The 11,886-nt window shown below is 41.6% G+C and overlaps 1 protein-coding gene across 1 annotated transcript; it reads right to left on the minus strand.

Annotated features, from left to right (window-relative positions):
- Positions 1 to 301: 301 nt before the first annotated feature.
- On the minus strand, positions 302 to 11,591 carry LOC114358762 (zinc finger protein 99-like). The gene is made up of 6 exons (XM_028312810.1): positions 11,405 to 11,591; positions 9,155 to 9,286; positions 6,788 to 6,897; positions 5,513 to 5,594; positions 2,991 to 3,149; positions 302 to 649 (listed from the first exon to the last, which is right to left on the minus strand). The coding sequence occupies exons 1-6, from the start codon at positions 11,558 to 11,560 to the stop codon at positions 599 to 601; spliced, it is 690 nt and encodes a 229-aa protein (XP_028168611.1). The 5' UTR covers positions 11,561 to 11,591; the 3' UTR covers positions 302 to 598.
- Between the last annotated feature and the right edge of the window lie 295 nt (positions 11,592 to 11,886).

Here is an 11,886-nt window from a genome sequence, read left to right on the forward strand (position 1 = left end):
TTGATACCCCACACGGGTATGTACATCGAAAAAAAATTTTCATCCCTCAGTTACATGTATGGGGGGCCCCACCCCCAATTCTTTTTTTTACTATTTAGTGTCATAATTTTGTAGCGGTTCATACAACACATATTCCCATCAAATTTCATCACTGTAGTACTTATAGTTTCCGAGTAAATCGGCTGTGACAGACGGACAGACGGACAGACGGACAGACGGACATGACGAAACTATAAGGGTTCCGTTTTTGCCATTTTGGCTACGGAACCCTAAAAATAGCTTTTTAAAATTCAAGTATATTTATTTACAACCTATTTTTCTATAAACAAAGAAAATGTACAATATTACATTGTAATAAGGCCGCACTTGAAGCACATTTGCCAAATGATCTATTCTATTCTATCGGCTAATACTTCGTACAAATTAAGGATGGAGCACACTTATCGACCCGGAAAGGGATGCAACGCCACCCCGCACCGTAACGTAAACGCCTCGCCTCGCGGTTGACAGCTCGCGAAAAGCGATAATTTTTTAAAGTTGATAAGTCTGCTATGACCTTTAGAAGCCGACCAAACTTGGCCTGCTACGGGCTCTTAATTTATTCTTCTGTGTTCAATTCGTCCATTTCAATGTCGACGTCCGATCGGAACTGTAAAAGAAACCATACTATGAGTTATATTATTTTCTAAGGATGAGGCTCAGTTTTCACCAATGAATATGATTATGAAATGAATAAATATGAAACCAATGAATAAATGAATTTGACAAAATGAAATCTGATTGGTTATTCAAAACACTTTTTCGCTCCGCCTTGATGGACACTGGCCTTAATAGTTTTCAAATTCAAATTCTTTATTTGCTTATAAATTATTTCTTCCTATGTTCTATGATTAATAGCGTTGTGGGTCCAATGAATGACAGTTTAATTTTCTCCCGAGACTGGATTTCATTGGTAGGGTTTTTGTTGGCGGCCAAGCTGAAGATCCTGGCTATACAGCAGTTGCAGCGGTGGTAACGAGAGGTGGGAATAGTCGATGGTGTCCCAACACTAGTAAGCTTACCGTGTCGCCTCTTCTCTTCACCTAGGGGGCGGTGCGAAATGAAAGCTGCGAATGAGGGCTATCGTTTTAGCGCTCACCAGTTAGCGCCACTGTAGAGTAAGGTCCTGTCACTTGCTAGTAGCGAAGACAGTGGCACCAACTGGTGAGCACTAAAGTGGTAGGAGGACTATCGCAATTGCACTCATCAAGATGGCGCCACTGTAGAGTAAGGTCCTGTCGATCGCCAGGGGTGCCAACTGTTAAGTATAAAAACGATAGCCCTCATTCTGCAAATCGGACGTTTTGTGCAAATCAGATTTTTGACATTACGACCCAGACGAGTAACTGCGCATCTGGCGGCCGTGACGTCACATCCGCTCTGGTACGGAACGGGGCAAACGCGAGGAGAGTCGCATTCCAGCGAGGTGCGCAGTTGGCCCGATCAGGTAGACTCACCGTGCCGCCCCTCTGCCGGGCGGCGGGCTGGTCGCGCGGCCGCTTCTTGGGCCAGGGCACGCCCATGTGGGGCTTGATGAAGGGTTGCAGGACCGCTTGTAGCGGTTATGATGGTGGACCTGTGTACTCTGTGTCGTTTATCGATATTTCCACGTGTCAAAAGTATCTATAGTGTTGTTTGATACTATCGATGTCTCAACATTAGTGTCATTTATCGATGGTGTCCCAACACTATTAATCCACTATCGATAGTATTCCTATGTGTCAAAAGTATCGATAATATCATCTGGTGTCTTGGGATACCATGGGTGGTCCAACACTAGTTTATCGATAGTATTTTCACGATGGTCCCAACACTAGTTACATTTTCGTGGTCAATTATCGATGGTGTCCCAATACTAGCGTCTTTCTTTATGGTCATCTATCGATAGTGAACACTCGTGCACTTACCATGCCACCTCTTTTCCTAAATTCCAGAACACTGAAACGCAATTGCAACTAAACTGCAACTTCTAGTTACTTTTGAGTTGCATCTAAGTTTCTGCCATAGATTCCGTTGAGAGACCACACATGACGCGACCATTTCAAACCGGTTTGAAATGGCATTCCGTGAAACAGACATGTCTGACATTCTGACGTTTTGTGCATCTGACGTTCTTGACATGAATCTGGATCTGTCATTGTTGATATCAATACTCACCGTGCCGCCCCTCTGCCTGGAGGCGGGTTGGTCGCGCGGCCGCTTCTTGGGCCAGGGCACGCCCATGTGGAAATGCCTGATGTGCGCCCGCTTCGCTGAAGGGTTGCAGAACCGCTTGTGGCGGTTATATGGTGGAGCTGTGTACGCTGGTGTCGTTTATCGATAGTCTACTATCGACATTTTCACGTGAAAAAAAAATATCGACAATAGTTTCATATTTGTATAAAAAGACTATCGATGGAGTCACAACACTAGTGTCATTTATCTATGGTGTCACACCACTAGTCATTTATCGATGCTGTCACAACACTAATATCACTTTCTATCGATGGTGTCACAACACTAGTGTTATTTATCGATAGTGTCATTCATCAATAGAGTCATAACACTAGTGTCATTTATCGATGGTGTCACAACACTAGTGTCATTAATCGAAAGTATAACTTTCGATGGTGTCCCAACACTAATGTCATTCATCTATAGTGGAACTATCGATGGTGTCCCAATACTAGTGTCATTTTTCTAGTAAAACTTGGTGGTGTCACTTTCTGTCGATGGTGTCAACACTAGTGTGTGTCATTTTTTATCGATGGTATCTCAACACTAGTACACTATCGATCGATATCGATACTTTTACTATCGATGGTGTCACAAAACTAGCGACATTTTTCATGGTCAGCTAGTGAACTTACTATGTCGCCTCTCCGTTTGACGGATAGTTCAGGAATTTGTCATTGTTGAATAGGGATCTGTCATTTTTGACATGTGACTATAATTTCTGACATAAGACTCACCGTGCCGCCCCTCTGCCTTGATGCAGGCTGGTCGCGCGGCCGCTTCTTGGGCCAGGGCACGCCCATGTGGAAATGCCTGATGTGCGCCCGCTTCGCTGAAGGGTTGCAGAACCGTTTGTTGCACGGCTCGCACGAATACGGCTTTGCGTTTAGATGGATCTGTGGGACATAAAAACTAGTGATGCAACGGATACGAATATTCGTATTCGCCGAATAGTAGTCATTTACCGAATATTCGTATTCGGTGAAATAATAATTACGAATACGAATACCTACTTTTTTTAAATTTTGTCACACACGTGTGTCTCCGAACACTATAGCCACAGCGACACGACGAGAAAACCCCGGTCAGTGTGTAACAAAGTATAGCCTGACCAGGAACATAAAAACCCTCGCCATGTTGCGGAAAACTAATGGTACTAATTTCTTTTAATGGCAACAGTAACTGAAAACTTCATTGACATGTCACCTTGCATGTCAGTCTATTGCTGTCAAAGTGTAAACAAACTTTATTTTAAATGTGCGCAATTGATTTTGTGAATTAAATTGCTAAAATCTTTTTATAGTCGTGAAAGAAAAGTGGTTCACAATGTGTTAAGTATTTGTCGAAGAGAAATACTAAGGGTTCGGACAATATTTTCATTGAATAATGTCTTCGACAAAGGTTGTCAAATTGACTGACATGTTTATCGTATAGTACAGTCCACTATGAAAATTAGCTGTGGTTTGTTTCAACCTATACCTACCTACCTATATGTACCTATTTTAAAGTTTTTTGTCACTTTCTAAGTGTTGAATTTTATGGAATTGGGAAAGAAGTACCGAGTTTGAAGCGTTCATGAGCAGACATTGCAGTTGAATATTCAAGTTCTGAATTTGATTATTGATGAATAATAAAATAAATCCTACTAACTCGATTGATGGTTTCATTTAATTTATTTAAACCAGGTTACCTATAATAATATTTTTTCGTTAATTTATGAAAATATCAAATTAGCCCGTAATCCTGAATCCTGATACTATTATTGAGTATTAATTTAACACAGGTACGACTGTACTCAGTGTTGCACTATCAAATGCAATTGACGCGCCTCTATGTCAGGGTTTTTATGTTCCTGGTCAGGCTATAGTAAATAAATTCTCTTTCGGAATTTGACAGTCAATAGCAGGTCGATTGTATTAGTTACAAAGTAAAGTGATACAATACCAAAAAAATGCCATTTGTAAATTTTAATTACTAAAACATTAACCATGATAAAAACAGTTTTTATGAGATTTCATGACTATGTAGAGATATTCGGATTCGTATTCGCCGAATAGTAGATTTAATATTCGTATTCGTAAAAGTAGTATTCGTTGCATCACTAATAAAAACTATTATCTGATTCTATCCATAAATAGTGAATCATAAACAGGAACGTACAAGTTAACTAAGCTGTGGCGCTTAACTGAGTCAGAACATCGCTTAATCTTCGGCCCAAGAGAATCTCATAGCAGACGAGGCGAAGAAAATCGACAAGACTGAGGGTTTTCGTGTATGAAAAATCCGCCAGATGGCAATACGTAGACGCAAGGTCCAAATGCTGCATGATTGGTTATTTTTGACATGACATTGACAGATATGTCAAAATCCACCAATCACGCAGCAGTCAGACCCCACATCCACGTCCCGCCATCTAGCGGATCTTTCATACGCGAAAACCCTCCTTGGAGCGAGATCAAACACGAAGCTCAAGACCGAACGCGATGGAGGACTGTTGTGGACGCCCTCGGCCCCATCTAGGGGACATAGGACATAGTTTACCTAAGTCAGTGTCCGAGGTATGGGAGCGTCACGGAAGTTTTTTGTACGTACTTCAGATTTGTACGTCATAATATGTCAAAATCACCACTCCCGTAGGACAACAAGGTTCTGGAGTCCACATACCGCAAACAGAAAGCGCAGCGTAGGATTACCATCCAGAAGGTGGACCGACGACCTCATAAAGGTAGCAGGAAGGCGCTGGATGCAGGCCGCTATCAAACGGGCGATGTGAAATCCTTGAGGGCGTCCTTTATTCAACATTGGACGTCTTATGGCTGAAATGATGATGTTGATGACCCCTCCCGTGACGCTCCCATATCTAAGGCACTGTCAGTTAAGTGCTAAAGCCCGGTCTGTGAGCACGTAGAATTTTGTCCAATGACCCCAAGCTACCCATCATTATCGCTCGCGCGTAATTATATTGCTGTCGCGACTGTGCGACGGGCGCCCGCAGTGAGTGTGCGAGCTTGGGGTCATTGGACAAAATTCTACGTGCTCTCAGACCAGACTATAGACTTATAAACGACCTGACGATGTTCATCATGTTTAAATTATAGTGGATCTGAAACATCCGGATGCGGGCAGCGCAGAACCGTAAATTGAGGAAATCCTTGGTGTCCTCTAATCCAAACGACGTCCACTGTGGACAAAGGCCTCCCTTTGTCCAGCAGTGGACGTCGTTTGACTGAAACGAATATTAAAATATTATAGTACTCACCGCAACGTGTCGTTGAAGGCCAGCGCGGGAAGCCAATTCCCTGCCGCATATTCGGCAGCGACGAGACTGCGTGTGGTCGGGCCTGCCATACAAATATATAGGGTGATTAGTATCATAGCTCATGAGTTAGTTCCACTGACCAGTGGGCTGAGTGTGAGTAAAAAATGCATGAAAATGTTAGTTTTTGAAAGTTTCCCGTTAGGGGCGCTGTACAATCCGTCATACATTTAATGACATTTTTTGACGCGCGTTAAAAAAAAACTCATACTCAGCCCTCTGTAGCATTATTCACGTAACAAAACTTCAACGACAACAAATCGCTGAATGCGATCCTATCGAGTAATCGTTCTATCGAAATGACCCTTGTGAATACGGATTTAGAACTGTTTTTCAATGGGACGAAATCCGTCAAAATACGTGAATTAGGCCACTGTATACACACTGGACTGGCTGCTGTCATTTCGGTCAGTTTTGCCATTTTAGTGCAGTAGGCCATACTGTAGGCAGATACGAGTGTCCATGGAACTAAAATTAGTGATTTTCTTTCTCGCTTACTCCTATGGTTACTCCATACAATGTACGTCAAAATTAGTTTTTGGCACTCAAAATTAGCCTGCCCAGTGTATAGAGGTCAGTGGTTAGTTCTATCAACCATTATCTTCGAAAATCCTGGGCACTATGAGGGACACCGGACCATAGGAGGTTTTCCATGGTTAAAAAGTTTGAGTTTGAATTAGTCCGTCGATTACCTTATCAAAAAATACTCGAGAAATATTTTTAAATTAGTTGGCTTATACTAAATTCAGGGACAACGGGTAAAATAATTCCCGTGGCACTTTCAGGGGGGATGTCTAGATGCGAGCGGCGTAGGATCGGTCTTTGTGGAAATCCTTGGGGGAGGCCTTTGTCCAGCAGTGGACGTCTTTCGGCTGAAATGAACAAACTATTACAGGGACCACGGGCAAAAAGGCCCTGACGATGAAGTTCTCGAGTGGCGACCACGGGCTGGAAGACGTAGCGTGGGCAAGCCTCCTACTAGGTGGACCGACGATCTGGTAAAGGTCGCGGGAAGAGCCTGGATGCGGGCAGCGCAGAACCGTTCATTGTGGATCACCTTGGGGGAGGCCTTTGTCCAGCAGTGGACGTCATAGCAAAGGTAGCAGGAAGGCGCTGGATTCAGGCCGCTACCAACCGGGCGATGTGGAAGTCATTGGGGGAGGCCTATGTTCAGCAGTGGACGTCCTGTGGCTGGAATGATGATGTGATGATACTTACATGTGCGCGGACAGCGCTTGCTTGGTCGCGAAGGTGCGGCCACACTTCTCGCAAGCGAAGGGACGCGCGCCGGTGTGAGAATGCAAATGTTCCCGCAAGGTTGTTACGTTCTGAAAATAAATAATCTTTATTATTTTATTTTATTGTAGGAAAACAAACAGCATTCTATAACACACAGAGTACCAATTAAACTTCACATATTTTGCCAAAATTGTTTTACTTTTGGACTATTTCACAAAGCGCCTCCAAGTAAATGACAAATCGGATTTTATAAAATTTATTTTGTATGAAAATTAAAAATATTAAAATTATGATATCAAATTTCTGACTTCACCATTCCATTTATAGCCTGACCAGGAACATAAAAACCCTGGCATAGAGGCGCGTCAATTGCATTTGATAGTGCAACACTGAGTACAGTCGTACCTGTGTTAAATTAATAGGCTAACTTTATGTATCAGGATTCAGAATTACGGGCTAATTTGGTATTTTCATAAATTAACGAAACAATATTATTATAGGTAACCTGGTTTAAATAAATTAAATGAAACCATCAATCGAGTTAGTAGGATTTATTTTATTATTCATCAATAATCAAATTCAGAACATGAATATTCAACTGCAATGTCTGCTCATGAACGCGAACGCTTCAAACTCGGTACTTCTTTCCCAATTCCATAAAATTAAAAAACTTTAAAATAGGTAGTTGAAACAAACCACAGCTAATTTTCATAGTGGACTGTACTATACGATAAACATGTCAGTCAATTTGACAACCTTTGTCGAAAACATTATTCAATGAAAATATTGTCCGAACCATTAGTATTTCTCTTCGACAAATACTTTAACACATTGTGAACCACTTTTCTTTCACGACTATAAAAAGATTTTAGCAATATAATTCACAAAATCAATTGCGCACATTTAAAATAAAGTTTGTTTACACTTTGACAGCAATAGACTGACATGCAAGGTGACATGTCAATGAAGTTTTCAGTTATTGTTGCCATTTAAAGAAATTAGTACCATTAGTTTTCCGCAACATGGCGAGGGTTTTTATGTTCCTGGTCAGGCTATATATACCTTTTTTTATTTAAAAAAAAGATTATTAGCAATTTGTATTGCACAAATNACAAAATATCAAGCGCACACGTAGAGCTATCATTTAAATAAAAAAGTAATGAAATCGGACAAATGGTTTTCAAGTTATGGTTGATTTTCTAAAATTGACTGCTATTTTTGTTAGCTTCCACTTAGAGATGCCAATCATTGTTTTATAATAGCGTAATAAAATTATTAACCTGCTGTGAGAAGGGAATTGAGTATCCTCAAATTAAATCGATATCTTGGCTGACCCATGGATTAATTAGGAATACATTAAAAACGCGCGCGTAAATGCCTAATTCTGGTCAAAAAGCCAATTCTGTTTTGAAAGTATTTATGGATTTATTGGTTTTTAAACTATTTTAAAACTTGCTGTGACTCATTGTGTACCCTCAAATTTCATAAAAACGCTATTTTTGTAATATTAATAGTTTATGTTAGGAACCCCTAAAATAGCAATTTAAATTTTTTTTAAGGACAGGTAGAGGCCTCAAGATGACTGATATCTCATTAAATTTAATGCTAATCGTAATCTATATGTCAAAACGCTACTTTTGATACCTCTTGCGCAACCGTAGCTCAAAAAAAATTTTTTCCCATACAACGACGGGACACCCTAGTAGGCATCCGCTAAGAAAGGATTTTACGAAACTCCACCCCTAAGGGTTTGGTGTAGTGGTTCGGAAGGGAATACTATGCCGAGTGGTCCCGGGCTCGATTCCCGGCCGGGCAGAAATTGAAATGATGAATTTTAATTTCTGTGACGGGTCTGGGTGTTACTACGTATAATATGTATGTATTTAAAAAAAAAACGTATATATGTAGTATATCCGTTAAGCTAGCACCCATAACACAAGCATATTAATTGCTTACTTTGGGGCTAGATGGCGCTGTGTGAGATTGTCCAAAGATACTTATTTATTATTTTATTTATTTCACAAAGCGCCAGCTAGCCCCAAAGTAAGCAACTTATATCTATGCCTTTTTTTATTAAAAAAAAAAATTATTAGCAATTTGTACTGCACAAATTACTAATAGTCCCGTTAGCCTCTCGTAGTAAGCTAAATAAACTTGTGTTACGAGTGGGCTCACCACACCAGTCCAGTGGCGGCGGGGACCGAAAACATTCGCTACAAATTCTACTTTCGTTTGTATTTTTTTTGTGGATAATGCGTTTATGTAAGTCATAATAGATCACCTAAATAAATACGGCACCACTAACTGACTGGGATTAAAATCAACACCCTGTATACAAGCACTGACCTGCATGACCCGGCCGCAGACCTCGCACATGTACTGGTTGGGTCCCTGCGAGAACTGGGTCCGGTTTTTTCCTGGATGCTTGTCCAGGAAGTGGCTGATGTACCGCCGAATGGACTCCAGGACCTCGCCGCACTGTGGGAAAATAATAACTATTAGAGTAGGCGCACACCGTTTATTTATTTTTAGTTGGCCGATAGTTGTGCTCGATTTTAAATTGTGTTGGGCACCGGGTGTGCCCGTTACTATACCTTATATATATTTAATTGATTTGGAGATGTTCACTTTTTACTATATTGAAACACGTCTTTGTCTAATGATGTTTAATGAACAACTGCCGTCAAAAAGTAAAAAAACAAAGCGTCAAAATATAAAAAACATTCCAAAAGAAAAAATACAAAAAACGCATATAAAAAAGGTCTGTCGCCAACAAATTGTATGAAGAATCGGCCAAATCGAATCGGCGTAGTGTGCGCACTCCCATACATGCCCATACTGATCAACTGCCCGACTAAACTATCGGCCGACGAAAAATCAACGGTGTGCGTCTACTCTTAGCATTTGCTGATAAAATGTCTAATAGAATAAGAATGTCTATATTCAGCACAATTTAAGGTATACAAAGCAAGAGTAAGTAAACATAAAAAATAAATAAAAACATATGCTGAATAGGCGCTCAGCAAAAATCGCGACATGACACAAACGTCATGCCGAGAAGCTGGTTTTCAGGAACCAATGCGTAATGAGGATTGCGCGCCCTTCTGGTCGAGACGGTTTAATCAGACAGTGTCAGACAGGTTATAGGCGAGTTACAGACTACAGTCTGATGACACAATGAGCCAGGTCAGTCTACTAATAGCCCCTTGCCTAAACCCACAATACATAACGAAGTTATTTGCAAATGAGCTGTATTATAATGTGGACTTGTTCCCACGAAGCATAGCATAGCTGCCTTCTTCCTTTTGGAAGTCGATTTGAAAGAACTAAGTCAATATATCTGACCTAAATATCTGTCTTGCCCCCCTTAAGCCAGAAGCTGGATAATATAAGTAAAATTTCAGCGAGACCGGATTTATATGCTCTATCACGTCATTATAAATATAAACATCACTGACTTGACTATTTTGGCACTGTCTCAATTAATCTCTACACCTCAAAGGCTCCTGCTCCTACCTGCTCGCATGTGACGCTCTTTTTCTTCACATTTTCAGCATCCTACTGTTTCTAGTCGCTTTAGACCTGGTATGCACCATGGCGGAGCGGAGCGGAGATGTGTTTTGAATCTAGCTAGATATTGAAGGCTCTAGACCAGTGGTTCTTAACCGGTGGTCCGCGGACCACTGGTGGTCCCTGGAGGCATTCCAAGCCACGAAGACATCGTAATAAACAAGTGACTTGACGTGATGAATCGAGTCAATACAACGCAAACGGCGCACAGTGGGCGAGAAATCGACTTCCCCTTTCATAGGGATTTGAAAAAAAATAAGTGGTCCCTGACATGACAGAAATTTGGTAAAATGTCCCCTCGTAAATTAAAGGTTAAGAACCACTGCTTTAGACCATTGGTTCTCAAAGAGGCGGGCGCGCCTCCCAGAGGAGGCGCAAAGACCTTTAAAGGGGGACGCGGGCCATCTGTGTACTTAAGTATAAAAATCCTGCGACCGCTGAGAGAATGCGTTCCAGACTGCTCGATACGACCAATAAATAATCTTTAGCTACCCATCTTTATCGCTCGCGCGTAATTATGTTGCTGTCGCGCTCGCACACTCACTGCGGGCGTCGCACAGTCGCGACAGCAATATAATTACGCGCGAGCGATAAGGATGGGTAGCTTGGGGTCATTGGACAAAATTCTACGTGCTAACTTACAAATTCTAACTTCTGATACATCTTTCGGTTGATCTAGGGCGGCTCCTCTCTCCTAATTGCCGTGCCCTACAGGGCCCATAATGTTCTAATTTTAAGTACATAATTGATGCAATAAAATATTGAGTACTAGCTGACCCGGCGAACTTTGTTCCGCCTTAATGGCAATAAATAAGCAGACTTTTTTTTTAATTTCGAACGGGATAAAAAGTATCCTATGTCCTTCTCCTGGCTCTAAACTACCTCCCTGACAATTTTCAGCTAAATCGGTTCAGCCGTTCTTGAGTTATAAGTGGAGTAACTAACACGACTTTCTTTTATATATATAGATTGAGCATTGCTCACAGACCGGGCTTTAACTAGACATCGAAGGCTCCTGCTACTGACCTGCTCACACGTAACGCTTTTCTTCTTCGTACTTTCAGCATCGTTTTCGTCAAGTCTTGCTCGCTTGCCGGGCTTGAACGGCTCCTCGGCCGGGTGCCCGTGGCAGGGAGACACGGATACATGCTTCCGAAGCGCTTCGGTGGTTAAGAAGCGCATGTCGCACGTTGCACAGTACGGGCTGTCTTCTGGCAACTGTCAATAAAATAATTTTAGCTAAGGTAAATNGTATAGATGACCCACGCTGAACTGTCCCACCAAACTCAATGACAGGGGGGCGCTACCATCGTTCAACTATATGGTTTCCAACATGGCAAAAATCGGAACTAGCGATCCGGTATTGACGGTGGCGCCCCACTGTCAATGTCATGCATAGGACAGCGCAGTATTTTGGAACTATAAGAGTTACAATATCAAATTCCAACCACAAACCGTATTTAAAGGAAAGTTGTTGGTATTGGCTGGACAAGTCCGAGATGTAGAAG

Source organism: Ostrinia furnacalis, unplaced genomic scaffold (genome assembly GCF_004193835.3).
Source record: "Ostrinia furnacalis isolate ACB-3 unplaced genomic scaffold, ASM419383v2 OfSCF0299, whole genome shotgun sequence".
In the NCBI taxonomy this organism is placed as follows: domain Eukaryota; kingdom Metazoa; phylum Arthropoda; class Insecta; order Lepidoptera; family Crambidae; genus Ostrinia; species Ostrinia furnacalis.